Source organism: Lontra canadensis, unplaced genomic scaffold (genome assembly GCF_010015895.1).
Source record: "Lontra canadensis isolate GAN:19392208 unplaced genomic scaffold, GSC_riverotter_1.0 scaffold43, whole genome shotgun sequence".
Classification (NCBI taxonomy): domain Eukaryota; kingdom Metazoa; phylum Chordata; class Mammalia; order Carnivora; family Mustelidae; genus Lontra; species Lontra canadensis.
This window is the reverse complement of record NW_022631037.1, coordinates 9,292,562-9,311,607: the sequence shown is the minus strand read 5'-3', so window position 1 is coordinate 9,311,607 and position 19,046 is coordinate 9,292,562. Positions and strand designations below refer to the sequence as shown.

At 45.1% G+C, this 19,046-nt stretch overlaps 1 protein-coding gene across 1 annotated transcript in view; it reads right to left on the bottom strand.

Moving 5' to 3' along the window:
• Positions 1–19,046, bottom strand: part of CA10 (carbonic anhydrase 10) — a 491,091-nt gene that overhangs the window by 10,274 nt on the left and 461,771 nt on the right. The window contains exons 5-6 of the mRNA XM_032872027.1: positions 14,146–14,241; positions 9,809–9,881 (exon numbers count right to left, since the gene is read on the bottom strand). Of these exons, the coding sequence (XP_032727918.1) occupies positions 9,809–9,881; positions 14,146–14,241 (169 nt within the window). The remainder of the gene's footprint in view (positions 1–9,808; positions 9,882–14,145; positions 14,242–19,046) is intronic.

The window sequence follows — 19,046 nt, the reverse complement described above, 5'->3', positions numbered from 1 at the left end:
GCCACTAGGATGTTTTCAACTTACAATGGGTTTATCGAACAGAACCCTACGGTAAGTCAAGGAAGATCTGCACCTGGCACAGGATCTGGCATACGGCACTGGGCAGCACTGATGTCACAACCCCCCCTTCCTTGCCCAGGATGACCTCTTCCCTGGGATAAGCACTGCTTGAGCTCCCTGAGGTCTCCTGGTGCTCCCCAGCTGGGTTAGGGCCTTCCTTTGTCACTGTATTTATTGAGTCACTGCCAATAATTACTCTATTTAAATGTCCCCGCCACCCTGTAAGCCTTTGGGAGAACAGCTTCTGTCTTTGACCTCGGCATCCCCAGGTGTCGGCACGGGGCCCACCACATAGTGGGTGCTCAAGGAACACTGGAGGAATCGGTAAAACAGTTTCTGCCCCACAGCTCCACCTGCTGATGGTGCTGGGCAGAGGCTCAAGGAGGAAGAGGCAGCATCATTCTTCAGATGATGGAGAAAGATTTCTGAGGCTCCAGTCCGTACCCCTAGCTTAAATACATGCTGCCCACCCCTCCCCCCCAAATAGGGCACCCCACCCAAGATATCAGGGCAGGAGTGAGACTGCTGCCTGTCTCCGTCTGGCATCACCGTGTTCCCACACCAAACACATCTGTTTACACTACTGTATTTACATTCCTGACATCAGCGTGCATTTAACATGTCATGTTTATCCCCACGACTCCCCCCACTCTGCCTCGGGCTGCCGTTAAGTCAGTGTTCCAGCTTCTAGGGATTGGAAATTGAGAACCACAGGCTACCTGTTTACATCCTCTGTTCTCCCCACAGAGACTTGCTTGGTGCATTTGGTGGGATAAAGGCCATGGAAGCTGAGAAAAGAATATGGACAAACCCCGCAGTTTCCAGCCCTCGGGTCAAGGAACGCTGCGGTGCATTCCAGGGCTGATCAGCTCAGGAACAAACAATCGCCCGCTCCCTCTGTCTATGCAGCAGCTGGCAGAAAACCATCAGTGTGTACATGTCACCGTTATCCTCTGGGCCCTGAGACAGAAAGGAGCCTAAGAACGAATGCACTTGGTGGTGGGTTCTGCTCACCGAACCCTCATGGGTCCGTGTACTCATCAGTAAGAACGGCAAAGATCTAGAGGTCAGAGTTGTTTGTGGATGGAGAGATACAGAGTTGAGAGGAATTTCAGAGACCAGTGGGGTGGTCTGTTTGGATTAAGGATATTTACTGAAAGGAAGCGATGGAAGAAGTTCAAATAAATTTTCATGTTTAAAGAGAGGTTTTCTGGGGCACCTGGGTTGAACGTCTGCCTTTGGCCTGGATCATGATCCCAGGGTCCTGGGATCGAGCCCAGCATCGGGCTCCCTGCTCAGTGGGAAGCCTGCTTCTCCCTCTCCTTCTCCCTCCACCTGCTTGTGTCCCCTCTCTCACTGTGTTTCCCTCTGTCAAATAAATAAATAAAATCTTTATTAAAAAAATAAAGATTTTCTTTCTTTCTACCCCCCCCCCATTTTTCTGCCTTGTCTTTTCTTACCATCTTTCCATCCACCTAACTTCTGTCTATCCAAACGTCATATGAGAATGTAGCTCAGAGGGGGCAAAGCCCTGGACTTCAAGCATGAATCCTTATTCGAGTTTCAGTGCCACTTGTAGCTTTGCCAGGAACTTCTTCCTTGGTGGCTAAGTCCCATGACCTCTTACTGTGGGCACCAGACTACTATGCTGGAAAATTGCTCAAGTCATCTTCAGGCGGAAACAGTCCCTGGACCGCCAAACATCCTTCAACATAAACAAGCTTCTGTAGACGCATCTATCCTCGGTCGGTCCAACTTCTGTGATTCTTTATGCATCAGCTACATCTCTATAGTACAGGAAGGCCCCTGGGAGAATCGCTAGGGAGAGATCAGTTACCTGCAGTTCGTAGCCCGATTTTGTTCTTTGAAATGAGTGGAGAAGTTGACAGATGTGCTCTTAATTTTACGACATGCTTTTACCAAATCTGTGATTTATCTTATACTGAGTTCTCAGGGGTGGATACAACTCTCATGCTGAGTTTTTCCTTCTTTTTTTTTTTTTTCCTAAAGATTTTATTTATTTATTTGACAAAGAGAGTGAGAGAGAGAGGGAGAGAGAAAGAGAGAATAAGCAGGGGGAGGGGCAGGGGGAGAAGTAGACTCCCACTGAGCAAAGAGCCCGAAATGTGGGACTCGATTCCAGGACTTTGGGATCATGATTTGAGCCAAGGGCAGACACTTAACCCACTGAGCCATCCAAGTGCCCCATTTCTTCCTTTCATTTTTTAATAAGAAAAATGTACTGGGGCACCTGGATGGCTCAGTGGGTTAAAGCCTCTGCCTTCAGCTCAGGTCATGATCCCAGAGTCCTGGGATCGAGCCCCGCGTTGGGCTCTCTGCTCTGCGGGGAGCCTGCTTCCTCCTCTCATTCTCTCTGCCTGCCTTCCTGCCTACTTGTGATCTCTGTCTGTCAAATAAATATATAAAATAAAAATCTTTAAAAAAAGAAAAAAAGAAAAATGTACTATGATGACACGCCTAGGACTAAATAGTGGGAGAATCCTTCCCTCTGTCTGAGCTTCAATGACAGACTCTGTTAAGTGTGTCATGTTTACTTATGTGGATTTAACATCGCCTGGCGCCCTGCTTATGAAGTTCCCATTCGGAGAGAGTGGTACCAACAAGCAAAAGACATGGCGTTTCCAGAGATCGATACCGGGCTGGCTTCTGATCAATAAGGAACTATTTGGCAATTTTCTCATATAGAATGACATTTCCTTTTGTAATCTGAGGCAAATCCGAGTGAATTGAAGAAAGGCAATTACCAAAGAATAAAGTAATATGATTTTTTGTTGTTGTATACCAACCTCTGGTGAAAAATAGGACCTCCCCCCCACCGAGAATTGGAGTTGTGGAGGGAAGCCCCCCGCCCCCTTTCCTGTCCCTCATTTCCCGGAGTTTCTACTTAGATTGCAACATGGCAAATGGTTGCTGCATTTCTCATTCCCTGAAAAACATTTCCAAAGCCATTCTTTTGAAATGAAAGTACAAGTTCAATTAAGCACAGAGAAAGGCACCAGAAACAATGTGCTTAAACTCCTGGGTATACTTGGTCACACCCAACACCACCGCCCTCTGAGGAGCAGGAGCCCAGAAGGCTTCCCAAGGACCTGAGAGGTACAAGTCGCTCTCTCCTTGCTTTTAGCTGGGGTCAGGGCAGGGGACCAAATCAAAGTTATAACGAGGCAAGACAGAAAAAAAAAAATGTTTTAAGGGGCTCATACTGTGTGTAAAAAAACACGTTTAAAATCTCTCCTCCAGGGGCGCCTGGGTGGCTCAGTGGGTTGGGCCACTGCCTTCGGCTCGGGTCGTGATCTCGGGGTCCTGGGATCGAGCCCCGCGTCGGGCTCTCTGCTCGGCGGGGAGCCTGCTTCCTCCTCTCTCTCTGCCTGCCTCTCTGCCTGCTTTGTGATCTCTCTCTGTCAAATAACTAAATAAAATCTTTAAAAAAAAAAAATCTCTCCTCCGAGTGCCTTTGGTTGTGTATCTTTTTTATTTCCCTGGAGGGAATATTTTAAGACAATAGCAGGATCTTTTTAAATTTGGACTCTGGGATCTTTCGGATTCCTTCTGGGCTGAAGTTCACCACTGTATCTACAATCAGTGAAATGAACGGAGTATGCGAAATTGAAAGGGAACGAAGTCCCCGAAATGATACACTGTGCTAGGACATCAGAAGAAAGCCTTCATTTGTAGGTAATGTTTTATTAACTACTCCCTGTTCCGCATTTAAGAAGGCTCTTTGCACTCCATTAGTTACTGGTTTCACCCTTGAAAATATCATAAAATCTCTCTTAAAAAGAAATAACGTCAGCTCGGTGAAATCAGGTGGATAGTAACATGATAAGAACGTTACCCTTTATGCAATTGGAGCTCTGCAGGTGCTAATTAAATAACACAAGGAGAATGGAGGGATATTGGCATTCTTGCAATATACCACATTAAAAAATTAAAATACTTCGAGTAAATTACTGATATCTCCTCCAGAAAATCCATTCAGAGAATCCATTTTTCAATGTCGTGATTTCAGTCTTGACCCTCAGTCTATTGAAGGGGAATTTAACTTTAATAAAATGGATTTTCTTTAGAAGACTTTCTAAATTCAGTCTGAAATTAATTCTGGCTGGTCTTTTCCATTGTCGGTCCTGGTTCGTGAGAGTGTTTTATAAGGTTTGTTCAGACATGTAAAAGCTAAGCTTCCAAGGAAAGTAGAACCTCTCTACGCCATTACTAGCTGCTGCATGGCTTCATAGACAGGAACTGGGCGTCATTTAAAGTAAGTCATATTGTGTGCCCAGGATTGCATTCGCCGAGAACATAGTTTTTTATTTGGCATTTTGGTGACCTATCTCCCACCCTTCAGGAAGCTGGATTTGACCGCCATGTACCTTTGGACAATTTAGGAACACCCAAAGTAATGTACTTCGTTTATACCAGTCATTGTCTAGGCCATGGACTGATTGTCTTGCTTAATCCTGACCCCAACCCTCAACATCAGAGTAATTATCTTCATTTTACTGATGAGGAAATCATGACTTCAGAGTCAGTAAGAAACTTGCCTGAAGTCACACAACCAAGGAAGTGGTAGAGCCGGGAGCCCAGGTCTGCTACATTCCATCTCTCTTCGCTAGAACACACTGCTTTCCGTAAGTATCATGGTTTCACCACCGTGGTATTTGGCTTCCAAAATTTCCAGTCCTTTTGGCAAGATTCTCCATCTTTTCTTTTACGGATTCCCTGGCATTGATTTTCTTAACTGGCTCAATAGAATGATTTTGCCAATTCCTTTTTCTCCTAGTCCTCTAGTTTGTGACCAACTCAAGCAATGGACTGCGTACCTACTAGTTGCCGTTTTGTGGTCATTCTGCCCCACACTTCCATACTTGTTCCCACTCAACGGGAACCTTTCCAGCTAGCTGATGAGACAGACATGCAAGAGCCTCTTCCAGGGTGGGATTTAAAAGATATCTTTAGAAATGATTTGCAATCCTAAGTCATGAGGCCATGTCCCGCCTCTCTCCTCTATTTATTCTCACTCATGATTTCACCCAGGTTTAAATGCCATCTGGATCCCAATGACTTCCACATTTATATCTGCCATTCTCTCTCCTGAAATCCAGACTTGTGTATTGAACTGCCCACTCCTCACCTCTTCTTGGATGCCCAATAGACATTTTAAGCTTACCACGTTTGAAACTTCTGATTCCCTTTCCTACCCACTAATAGGCTTCATCACAGCCTTCCCCAACTCCACTGATGGGAATGTCTTCCCTCCAGGTGCTTAGGCTAAAGGCTGTACAGTCATCCCTGACTTCTCTCTTTTTCTCACAATGTAAATCCAGCCTATCATGGCTCTCCTTCAAAATATACCTAATCATTCCTCACCATCCCCTTCGCATTGGCCTGGGATCATGACTGACATTGTTGAATCATTTGGATGGTTGCAATTATCTCCCAGCATTGACCCTAGTCCCTCTACAGTCTCTTTCCAAATATGTAACCAGAATGATCCTTGTCAGCAGATCATGTCACTCTCTGCTCAAGGTCTTAGACTGATTTCTCATTATAATGGCCTCCAAGAGAAAGATCGATGGGGAGGACTGACCCATCTGGAACAAAAGCCTACATATTCTTGGGTAACTGTGTGCTAATGAAGGTAGTGCTACGGTGTCCTTCTGCATGATGCTGATTTCCACCAGTGTTCCCATGCCATGGCACAGGCAGGAGTTGCCCAAAGCTTGGGATGGGATGAACAAGAACTTTGAACGTGCCCATAAGTTCTGTGGTTAGTTTCTGTCCCTTCCAAGTGGAAACAAATGCAAAAAGCAAGGAGATGGCTCTCGAAACTGAACCAAAGTTAGAATTAAGAAAAAAAACATGCTGCCCAGTTTCATGCAATGCAAAAGTACCATCATTACAACTAGGTTTAAGATCTCAGAGCTAAGGTTTTCTCCATCCCTAGAGAGGAAGCATCATGGGAAGACGAGGGCATAGAAAAGTTCCCAGGAGGACCTGTGTTTGAATCCTTGCTCTCTCACTATGAAAGTCTAGATTTTTGTTTAGGAAGTGTTCACTTCCTTCTCATCCTGACCTCCACGGGTGGATTTTGATGTTGGCTTGGCCATGTCTCTTGTTTTGGCCAGTTGAAAGTGGATAGAAGTGATGGTTTGTGAGTTTCAAGTGTAAGCCTTAAGGAACATCACATATTTCTGACCTCCACCATGAGAAATACTTGCCAAGGTATCTATCCTGATCCCATAAAAGAAGGGCCATGTGGAGCCAAGCTGCCCTTGCTGACCTGCAGGCCTGCAGCTGCGATGGGAGAAATCAGTGCTTCTTGTGGAATGCTTGTTCATTATGCAGAAGTTGCTGACTTATACAGCTACTTACTAAATGGGTGTCCCTGCCACATCGCTTCACTTCTTTGGTTTCCTCAGATGTAAACTGGGACGGCAATCAGACCCACTTTGAAGGTGGGTACTTTCACCAGCTGGGTGCCCACGCTGCAGAGTGGGTGCCACATCTGAGTGAGAGGGTAAGTTGAAGTGGTTCTGGGGAGCAGCAGAGTGGCTGGGGGTCGAGGTCAGGTGTCCCCGGGTAATGTGGTTGGGTGGACGTGGGGGCAGGGATCATTTTCCTTCCATCTCACTCAGAAGTATGGAAGCAGGAGACTCTGATGGATGTCCCTGAGCAGGTTGTGTTGTCTCCCCCGGCACTCCGGGGGCTAATGCCATCATGTCTCCAGAGCCCCTGCGGAGGCTTCTGGGCTTGTGTTTCCCACCCACAGGCTGCTTACGAGTGAATGATTCCCGTTTCAGAACCCCCTCCCCTTGCCACCAGGCCAATCTTCCACAGGCTGGCTGCCTCAGGGACTTGAGCAGATGGAAGAATGCTGGTGCTCTCCCGCTGAGCAAATCAGTCCCTTTCGGCCACAGTGTCCTGGGCGTAGTGGTGTCGAGGCCATTCCCACTGGTAGGGCCATCATTATCCCTGTGGCTGTGATAAAGCTGCTGCTGGGGAACACCTCCATGATTGCCCAGAGTTTAAGAGCACAAATGTCTGTCATTAGGAGGCCTCAAGCCGTTACTGCTCCCCACGTGGGGTCTCTTTACCTTGCTTTCATTCCATTTTTCCTTGGCCATGACAGATAGATTATGAGGGACTGAAGGAGAACGGCTGTTCCCACTCCCTTCTATTTGCATTTCTAGGGTAATTTCTTCAAATTGGTCTTCTGCCTAGACTCCTTGGAAGGCATCAGGACCCCTCAAGACCCAAACCACATTTCCTGTCACTCCCTCTGTCCCTGTCACTGCTATGGCAGGGGCCACTCATGCCTCCATTAATTCAGGCCCTACGCATGTTCATTGTATATACTATGGACACTGCAACGAACGCTGTGGAAGGGAGTGTTTCTCCCTCTGTGCTCTTCACAGTCCTTGTATGCTCTCCTCACTTTGGATGGCGCTCTCTGTGCTTGGAATGTCCTCCTTCCTTCCTTCTCTTTTTCCCTCCTTCCGGCCTGCCTTCCTCCTTCTTCCCCTTCCCCCACTCCTCCTCTGCTCACGTCTCTCTTTCCCCAGAAAATAGTCATTCATCTATTCAGTCCTTATTGACATGGCACCTGCTTTGTGCAACCTTGCCATGTGTTCTAAGCAGATTTTCTGTGATCCCAAAGATTTCTCTTTAGATTTTTCACACTGTGCTTGTTACAAAAATGTCTACGGTGCCCTACGATCTGTCTCTCCGCCTAGCGAGTGAGGACCTGGTGGACCGAGAAAGTGTTCTATTGATCTTTCTCATGGCACCTAGGACCCTCTCAGTAAGGATTTGTGGCGTGAGTGAGAGAATAGCTGAAGGACAGTCTTGGGTTTTCCCACTGCTAACCCACTTCAGCTATGGCCGAAGTGCATCCTTCTCGGTTCCCAGGAAGCTGATGGGGCGGCAGTCAGCGGGGATGCTTCATTCCAAAGAGATGTAGCTGAAATTTTCCTCAGCCTCAACGTGGCCATCCTCCATTGGTCCCAACGAGACCTGTCCCACTGGCTCTCCAGCCCCTTGTTTGCCCCAGAACTGGTACCTGTTCCTGAGGAAGGCCACCCTTCTGTGGCATGGACCCCTGTGGGTGCTTTCATTTTCGGCAGCAACCATGCCACTTAATAGGCATGAGACCCGGGTTGGGGGTGGGGTGGGGAGGAAAGTCCCGCTAATGATGGACTCTGCAGCTGGCAATTGGTTAGAGTGGGTGTTGGGGCTTAATGTGTAATTTCATGGTTTTTCATGGTCTCTACACTGCAAATTTGAGATGATTGAAAAACATTTTATTTAATTTTCATGCTTTTTTAATCAAAAAAGTTAAAAGACTAATAATATTTTATGGGCAGTTAAAAATGTGCTATTTGCACTGGAGACAGAAATGCCTTCTCCGGAGGAGTGACCCGAGTGGGCATCTAGAGAGGACTCCACAGGGGCTCTGCTGAGGAAGTGTGGGATGGTCTTGGAGACAACTCATTCTTTCAGGTGATGTCCATTTAGGTGCCCTGGGATTCTCCAAGTTCATTCACCGCCCTACACCCCATCCTTTTCATATGGAAGTGACTCAGGAGTGAGCACCTTGTGGGGAGGGCTGGGGTCAGGCCATCTTTACGTTTGGGGAGCCTCGCCTGGTGTCTGTCAGGGGCAGAGGTGCAGAAAATGTTTTCTGAATGAATAAATGAAGCAATGTTTTCCATACTCCCCCTCTGGCAGTCCAAGGGGAGACCTGAAAGCATTCACTCTGTCTTTTCCCCATTGCCACTGGAAGCAGAAGCAGCAGGCACAGCTGAGCTCCTCGCTTGGCGGAAGGGGACTCTGAGGGCATGTGGGTCTAAGAATGTTGGCATGCTGCTTTTTACTTTGGTGAATTCATTATTTACTTGTTGCTTAATTCAAAAATCCCAGACCCAGAAGGACCCGAGAAACTGGGAGTTCAATTTCTTCACTTTACAGATGAAGAAACAGAGTTAACATGGAAGAGGCTCCTTGTTGGGACTTGAATCCCACTTACCTGCTCCCTCCTAATTAGTTAAAAAAATACTTTCTTTTTCTATAATACTTTTTTCATCTCTTGTCGTGAGCTGTTACTCTTCCCAAATTCTGGGATTGCTTTGGGAGAAATAGCCCCTTTTTCCTTCTACCCCCTGCAACTTTGCACAGTTCTCGTTTTTCTGCTTAAGGATTCTGGGGATAAAACCCTCTGGAAACCCAAAGAAATGGACAAAGTCCTCTAGAGAAGTAGAGCACATACAGCAATGCAGAAAGATGCCCCAGTCTGAAAAGGGACCCAGAGACACAGAGAAGGAGATTTGGTCCAGCTCTGGAAATGTTGAGGTTGGAGCCAAACTACCTGGTGAATGCTTTTTCAATCATATAATTGGCAAAGCCCCAAATGTGGCCAGCTGATATGGCAGAGTTTGTCAGCTAGTAGAGCCCCCCAGCTCATTACCAATCCATGGGATAACGATGACCATCATCATAATAATCATTATCGCCTTAGACAGGCGTGGATGACAAAGGCACCCCGGGGACGTCCTTTTGAAATGAGCTGCTTCTTAGCCAACCCTGACTCTCCAGAGTGACTTTCTAGAGAATTAGAGGATCATGAAGCTGGAAGAGGCCCTCCCCTCTGAGATCATCAGTTCTGGCTTTCTGCCTCCAGACAGGACTAACCTTTACAGAAGAGTTGCTGTATAGGAAATCAAACCAAACTTACTTTTATATGTTATTCTTGTGATAGTATCTCTGTTGAGCATTCGATTAAGAAATGGGTTTGATGAATCAGAAACCTAGGAGAGAAAAGACAATATTAACGACTGGGCCCTGCTATCTCAGAATACACATGCCTCTGTACATTCGCTTATTCATTCGTATTCATTGAGTGCCTACCCGGTGCCACAGAGCATGGTGGCTGGAAATTCAGACATTCAAGGCACACACTCTACTCTCAAGAAATCCCAGTCTAGAGAAAGAAGACAGGTGAGTAAATGAATGGTTGTAATGGACTATGAAGATTGCTATGATAGAGTTGCAGGCATGATGATATTAGGGGAAGACCACCCACTGGGGAGTCTGGGGAGCTGAGTGAGCTGGTTCTTGAGGGATGGGTGGAAGCTATAAGGTGCTTTGCTGGTAGAGTATGTAAAGGAAAAAGGGTAAGGAAATAATTGCATACAGAGGGTCTGTGCATATGGACACGAGAGTGAGAACTAGGTATGCTCAGGCAAGTACTCCTATGTAGCTGTTGCTGAGGGTACAGGGGAAGGATGGAAGGTACGGCAAGAGAGGTAGGCAGGGGCTAGCTCATATGAGGCTTTGAATGCCATGGGAGGATATTTAAGCTTCATTCTGTAGGGATGAGAAAACATCAACAAGTTTTAAGTAGAGGGTAGGGAGTGACATTTTAGGAAGGGGACAGTTACTCTAAGAAGACAGTGAGAGAGTACCCAGAACAGAAGCATCAGGGGATGAAAAAAACCTCTAAGACATAATATAGACCCTTATATCACTGCTTATTATTACATGACTCAAATATATCATAAGCCATGCCATTCCATCAGCCAATCATTCATCCACCCATCCATCCATCCATCCATCCATCCATCCATCCATCCATGTGCCCATACATCCAATAAATATGTACCAAATGCCTATTATGGGCCAAACATTGTACTAGATGACCAGGGATCAGTTCCCATTTTGGGCCCAGACCCCAGGTCTCCAAATTCCTTCTTTGGGAGAACAAGGCAAAGTTTAAGGGGCTCAAGCCAGAGGACCAACATTTAGAGACTGTGATGTGCCCCCACTTAACTGTGTACACTGTTTCTTAAAAACCTCCCTTCTACTCAGTCTTTTCCAAGGTGCAAGGGTTTGTCTCAGTCAGTTCTCTCCTACCTCTCTCAGCCCTGCTCTGTAATTTACGCCTCAGCTGCTAATCAGATGCTGTGACACATCAGCATTTTAAATCTGATTTATTCTGAGGGTTGGAAAAATTATAGCAGATGATTATTATTATTAGGTAAGCAACAGGTAATTTTTAGTTTGGAGAAAGCTCATTCTGTTTACTTTCCCTCCATCTGTCTCTCCTTTCCCACACAGTTTCCTGGATGTGCTGTGGTGAGACACACTCCGGGGGGCAGGGGGGAGCTCTGTGAGTGACAATGCTCAGTGGAGTTTGTCAGAGCCCCCCCAAATGGAGAAAAGTCCCAAGGCAAACACTGCTGCTCCCCAGTAGCTTTCAGGGCCAAATTTAGCTTCCCCTTTGGCCTCCTCGTTGGCCATTTGAAACATAGCTTGATGCTGCCTGTTTGTGCTAATTCACATGAGAGGGAAGACAAAAATATACTGTCATGGTCAGTAAGGAATGTGTCATGCCCCTTGTACCTTGGGTTCCTGGTCCCCAGGGAGTCTGGATGGTACGAATGTTGGGACTGGACCTTTTGGGCCGATTAAAAATAACTGACAAATTTCCAGAGTGCACACAGATGATTTGTGGGCTCTGGTGTGTTGGCGGCGTGGGAGGGAGGATGAAGTATGTACTTGGTATAAGTGAGCTTAAGTGGGAAGTTAATGGTGTGTGATTGAGCAGTAATTACAGCCAAATCTCAGTTCCCTGTGGTCATGGATGGGAAGGATGGGGGAACAGGAGGGGACAGAGATAAATAAAACCCACAGATAAACAATTCTCTTATTTTAGCCAACAACTCTGAGCCTTGTATGGCTCTGGTTTTGGCCAGGGTGCCATCTCTAGGGATCATCTGACTCAGAGGAGGGAGCCTCGCGTTTGCTGTGCCTGCCTACCTGGCAGCGAGCTGAGAAGAGGGGCAGAAAGACCAGAAGGAGGGGAGAACAACCAGAGGTGGGGTGCCCTTAGAGCCAAGGGCTCTGTTCATCTCATTTCTAGGTATGTGCCTAGCACAACACCAGCCTGTGTCCCACACTCAGTCGGTGTTTTGGGATGAGTGAGTGACGAGTCTTGGCTTGGATAATTCACTGTGGAGCATGTGGGAGTTGGTTAAGTTGGACAAAGAAAGGTTGTGGCTTATTTTGAGATCCAGTGAGAAAGCTTCAGGTTTGCTGAGGGAAAGAATGGAAGCATCCCTAGGGAGCCCAGCTGGCCTGAGAAGATGCAGGAGCTGGTCCCCATCCTTTCACCGAATGCAGAGCAGGGAACATAAGTTCCTCCCAACAGCCCACTGGGATATAGGCAGCTGGGAGCTGTGTCAGTCATCTTCCTGTAAGTGCTTGGGAAACACACCCATGGTCTGCTGTTGAGGGAGCTGACTTCCTGGCTTATCCAGCACCCTGTCAGCTGTAATGTGTCTGAGCTTGCGGGACGACAGCTACTGACTCAAGCACTTGGAGCAAAGTGAGGTACCAGCAGGGGCTTAGGCTGAGGCGCCCACCCAAGGACAAGCAGTGTTGGGCAGCTCAGGGTGGCAGACATGGAACCCTGGCACTGGGAAGGCCAGCAGGGGAGGTGAGCTCCTGGACACGCACAAGGCAATATTGTGACAGATTTGCAGGCTTCCCAGCACTGAGCATGGCCCAGGATGAATGCACCCATTGTATCAACATCATGACTGAGGCTGGTTGAGGGATACAGAGTTTGCCCTGTGCTTATGTGTGGCATCAGGGCATGGGGGGAGATGTTTACAGGTCATGTCCTCTCTTCTTCATCTCAGTTGTTTCTCTGTGCTCTGTTGGGGAGGCGTGTGGTATGAATAAGGTCATTAGCGTGAAAGTCAAGCAAGACCTGGGCTCCTTTCCTGGATGGGCTGTCATGAGCTCCATGCACTTGGGTGGAATGCCAAAGATTCTTTGTGTCATTTTCCTCATCTGCAAGATAAGGATACTGATGGCCGCCTCATGGGTTTATCATTAGGGTTAAGCCGTAAAATATATGGAAAGTACATATCTCAGTGCCTGGAATTCGGAAATCTGTTGTTCATTATAACAGGGTCTGTGACGATGGCAAGAGATGTAGTATAGGGACTGGCAGGATCTGTGCCAGGAGAGGGAGGAACAGGCAGGGCCAAGTGTCTGTGGCAAAGGGTGATGCTTTTGGGGAGGAAATGGGGGTAGTACCTGGGGTGCCCCCGAGCCCAGTCTCCTGGTCAGTGATCATGTCACCATGAGAACTCTCTTAAAGCCCCCCAGTGGCAAATGCTGGATTTCTACCAATCATATTCATCAGATTCCAAGTTCTGACTGGTCTGGCCTCCCATGGTCTGGCCCAAACTAAGGGGCTAGCACAGTGACCACCAGCTTTTGAAACTGTCACACATTCCTTTTTTTTTTTTTTCTCTTTTTCCAATTGGAAAGACATTTCTTCTTTCTTCATTTTCTTTTAAATTTGCATACCTCCTTCCCTCCGTATCTGTCAAAATGTTAAAGGTGATTATTATTATTATTATTATTTTTAATAAACTGGAATTTTCTTGGCTGGAGATCTGTTGTTGCTGTTGACTGTTGGGGAGATGTGGAGCCTCCTAAGAATGTCATAAAGTCAGCCTTGGTGATCTTCACTTAATTTCTCCCAGGGGTGCTTATGAGGGAAAGAGAGAGGAAGATGGGAGATGTCGTACGGAGCAACTTCAGGGAAGCTGGAGGGGACTGTTCAGGGCAGTGCCTGGAGGGGAGGGACATCTCACATTTCCCTTCCAGCTCTGTTTCCAAGGGGCCACCGAGGGACAGGAGCTTAGTGCCGTGGGGTGTCAGTGAGCCACCACTCTCCTTCTGTTGTTGCATCCTTTTGCGTGCTGTGGGACCTGAAGCCTGTCCCTAGCTCCAACTCCCCTTTTCTCTCTAGAACAAAGGCTGCCGAATCCTCAGGCTCCGAGGCTCTGAAATGGTTCCATCATTTCTGAATCGTCATGAAAGGGACCTCATTTGTCATAAATCTCATGTGTATCAAGGTCACCCTCCTGCAGCTTTTCTTGGGCATGGACCTTACCCCTTGGGTTATTTCAGAGATCCAATAGAGACCAAGCTGGTATTCTGACCGGGCTGGGAAATGGCAAGAAAAGACTGAAAGAAGGCAAAGACACTTACTTTTATAAATATAGAAACTACCACCAATCCATTAGGGCTCTTTGCAGCTTCTGTGACATTTGTATATAACTCATGGTTATAGTGGATGAGCTGCACCTGGCAAGAGGGAAAAACAAGAGTAAGAACAACAATCTCGCCCAAAAGGTGGGAGGCACGGCGTCTCCTCCCTAGATAAAGGTTCACTCCAAGGTATATTGTAGAACAATTGAAAAGACAATCTTGTAATTGAAAGAGATTCAGGAGGTGTGTGTACATGGATGTGTGTGTATAATGCACACACACACACACACACACACACACAAAAGTACCCATACATCTTTGCAAATGTTTTCTGGTAACAATCATGCCTTTAATAAGTTCAGTGCCCATCTGGCTCTGGCTCCGAGCCAGGATATTTCCCCTAAAGCACGTGTAAAATGAAATTCACTTTAGGAATTCTCTTATTAGGAGTATAACTGCCCTGCAGGGGCAGACATGCCCTCCCAGCTGCGTCCACAGCTGCCACGGGCACTGAGCGAATCTTCCTCGTGGGCTTGGGCGAGCAGGGAATGGTTAGGTTCTGAGTCAGCCCAGTGACTCTGAGAGGATAGTGGCCAGCCTATGAGATGTGGCATCCTGATCAAGAGAGAGTGGTGGCTCAGGCTGCCAATGCCCCAGCCTGCCAAGGTCATCTGCTGGTGCAGGACTCAACTTCCTCCTTGCTGAAGGTCAGCAAACTGCTTGTTAAGCCCTCATGCAATAGTTAGCATGGGCAGCAGACAAAGTCTTGGATCTGGGTTCCAGTAAACTAGGTTTTCCCTCTCTTACCTAATTCTTTAAAAAAAAAAAAAAAAGCTTTTTAAAGAAATTGTGAAACATAGCATCCATATATGTCCAAATGAATGCCCCACCAATTTTTAGCCACATGAGTAATAAACTCCGTCTCACTGGAACTTGATTACTTCCTCTGAAAAACAGGTGTGATTGTCTCTCCTTAGAATTCATCTTAGGCTATGGTTTTAAAATAGATTTTTTTTAATAGTATGAAAGTATAATTTTTGTAACAAACTAAAAAAATAAAAAAAGGTGATAGTTCCTCCCCCACCTCTGTGTAATCCCAGCCCAAGCAATATGACTATTAACACTTTAGCATATGTCTTTCCTGATTTTTTTTTGTGCTTATAGATCACACACATAAACATGGAGGGTTTTAAAAATAATAAAAGATCCAGGGTCTATACATTTCTAGGATTTTCTAGGATTGAGGATCCTAGAAATTATCTAGGATAGATAAATTCCGAGAAACATATAACCTACTAACACTGATCTAAGAAGAAATAAAAATCTGAACAGACAATACAAATAAAGAGATTAAAGCAGTAATCAACCCCTCCCTCACCCCCCAACAAAGAAAAGCCCCGGGCCAGACGGCTTTGTGGGTGAATTCTACCAGTCATTCAAATAATTCACGTCCATCCTTCTTAAACTCTTCCAAAAAATGGGAAGAAGAGGGAATACTTTCAAACTCATCTGAGGAGGTCAGCATCACCCTGATACAAAACAAAGACAGACACTTTAGGAAAAGAGAACTACAGGTAATTATTCCCAATGAACACAGATGCAAAAAACATCAACAAGCTGAATTGAATAGCACACTGAAAGGATTATACGTCATCACCACATGGGATATACTCCCATGCAAGGATGTTTTAACATATGTAAGTCAATCAGTGTGATACACCACATTAGCAGAATGAAAGATAAAAACCACATGACCATCTCAATAGATTCAGAAAGAGCATCAGACAAAATTCATCATCCTTCATGATAAAAACTCTCCACAAAACAGGTATAGAAAGAACTCACCTCAATGCAATAAAAGCCATATATGAAAAGCTCATAGCTAATATAATCAATGGGGAAAAACTGAAAACTTTTCCTCTAAGATAAGGATACCCACTCTTGCCACTTTGATACAACAGAGTGCTAGAAGCCCTAGGCAGAGCAATTAGGTAAGAAAAAGAAATAAAAGGCATCCAAATCAGAAAGGAGGAGGGAAAATTTTCTCCACAGATGACATAATCATGTATGAAGCATACACTGAAGACTTGCCCACAACAAAACACTGTAGCACTAATAAATGAGTTCAGTACAGTTGTAGGATACATACTCAGTATACCAAAATTGATGGCACTTCTATATACTAACAAGGAACTATCTGAAAAGGAAATGAATAAAGTCAATCTCATTCACAATTGCAACAGAAAGAATAAAGTACAATTGACCTTGAACAACACGGCTTGAACTGAGCTGGTCCGCTTACATGCAGATTTTTTTTTTTTTTGATATATACAGTACAATATTGTGAAGGTATTTTCTCTTATGATTTTATTTATTTTAATAATTTTTATTTTATTTTTTCAGTGTCCCAAGAGTGTTCATTGTTCGTGAGCCAAACCCAGTGCTCCATGCACTACGTCCCCTCCCTAATACCCACCACCAGGCTCACCTTATCCCCCACCCCTCTCTCCTCCAAAACCCTCAGCTTGTTTCTCAGAGTCCACATGATTTTCTTCTTTTTTTATTAAAGATTTTATTTATTTATTTGTTAGAGAGAGAGAGCGCGCGAGCACAGGCAGACGGAGTGGTAGGCAGAGGCAGAGGGAGAAGCAGGCTCCCCACCGAGCAAGGAGCCCGATGTGGGACTCGATCCCAGGACGCTGGGATCATGACCTGAGCCAAAGGCAGCCACTTAACCAACTGAGCCACCCAGGCGTCCCTGCATGATTTTCTTTTCTTTTTTTAAAAGATTTTATTTTTTATTTATTTGACAGAGATCACAAGTAGGGAGAGAGGCAGGCAGAGAGAGTGAGAGGGAAGCAGGCTCCCTGCTGAGCAGACAGCCGGATGCAGGACTCGATGCCAGGACCCTGAGATCATGACCTGAGCCGAAGGCAGCGGCTTAACCCACTTGAGCCACCCAGGTGCCCCCCCGCATGATTTTCTTAATAGCACTTTCTTTTCTCTAGCTTATTTTATTGTAGAATACAGTAGTGTACAAAATATGTATTAATTGACTATGTTATCAGTAAGGCTTTTGGTCAACAGTAGGCTATTAGTAATCAAGTTTTTGTGAAGTCAAAAGTTAAACAGGAATTTCTGACTGTATGGGGGGGTTGGTGCCCCTAACTCTTGCATTGTTCAAGGGTCAGCTATACTTAGGAATAATCTTAACCAAACAAATGAAAGATTTGTACACTGAAAACTATTAAACATTGATGAAAGAAATTAAAGAAATAGGTAAATGGAAAGACATCCCATGTTCATGGGTTGGAAAAATTAATATTGTTAAAATGTTCATACTACTGCTATTCAGCTCAATCCTTATCTGAATTCCAATGGCATTCTTTATAGAAATAAAAAAAAAATTCCTAAAATTAGTATGGAACCACAAAAGACTCTGAGTAGTCAAATCAATCTTTTATTTATTTATTTATTTTTAAAAATATTTTATTTATTTATTTGACAGGAAGAGATCACAAGTAGGCAGAGAGGCAGGCAGAGAGAGAGGAGGAAGCAGGCTCCCTGCTGAGCAGAGAGCCCGATGCGGGACTCGATCCCAGGACCCTGAGATCATGACCTGAGCTGAAGGCAGAGGCTTTAACCCACTGAGCCACCCAGGCACCCCTCAAATCAATCTTGAATAACAACAAAGCTTCCTGGTTCCACAATATAGGTCAAAGCTATAGTAATAGAAAAAAGTATGATACATAAAAACATACATATAGACCAATGGAACAGAATGGAGGATCCAGAAATAAATCTGTACACTTATGGTCAACAGATCTTTGACAAGGATGCCAAGAATACACAATGCACAAAGGATAGTCTCCTCAATAAAGGATGTGGGGAAAGCTGGGTATTCCCTGGAGAAAAATGAAATTGAACCCTTATCTCATGTCACATAAAAAAATTAACTTAAACTGTATTAAAGACTTATTTACAAGACCTGAAACTGTAAAATAGTAGAAGAAAATGGAGGGGAAAACTTCTTGACATTCATTGGTCTTGGCAATGGCTTTTGGGTCATGACACCAAAAAGTACAGGTAATAAAAGCAAAAGTAGGCAAGTGGGACTGTATCTGAAAAGCTTCTGCATGGCAAAGGAAACAAAACAGTGAAAAGGCAACCTACAGAGTGGGAGGAAATATTTGTAAGCCAGGTAGCTAATAAGGGGTCCATATCCAAAATACACAGGGAGCTCATATAACTCAACAGCAAAAACCCAAATAACCTGGTTAAACATGGGCAAAGGATGTGAATTGATATTTCTCAAAATAAGACATATAAATGGTCAATAGGTACATAGAAAGGTGCTCAACATCACAAGCCATCAGGGAAATGCAAATCAAAACCACAATGAAATATCACCACACACTTGTTAGAAGGACTATTAAAAAGACAAGAGATTATAAGTGTTGGTGAGGATGTAGAGAAAAGGGAACCCTTGGACACTGTTGGTAGAAAAGTAAACTGGTATGTCACCATTATGGAAAACACTAAGGAGGGCCCTCAAAAAATTAAAAATAGAACTGCCATATGATTCAGTGATTCCACTACTGGGTATGTATCCAAAGCAAATGAATTTGGATCTCAGAGAGAGACATTGGCAGTCCCATGTTCATCACAGCATTATTCGCATTAGCCAAGATATGGAAATAACCCAAGTTTCTGTTGATGAATGAATGAATAAAGAAAATATGTGAAGAAAAATAAGATGGAATATTATTCACCCACAAAACGAAGGAAATCCTGCCATCTGTGACAACCTGGATGAACCAGGGGGACATCATGGGAAGTGAAATGAGCCAGAAAGAGACTTACTGTATGATCTCACTTATGTATAGAATCTCAAACAGTCA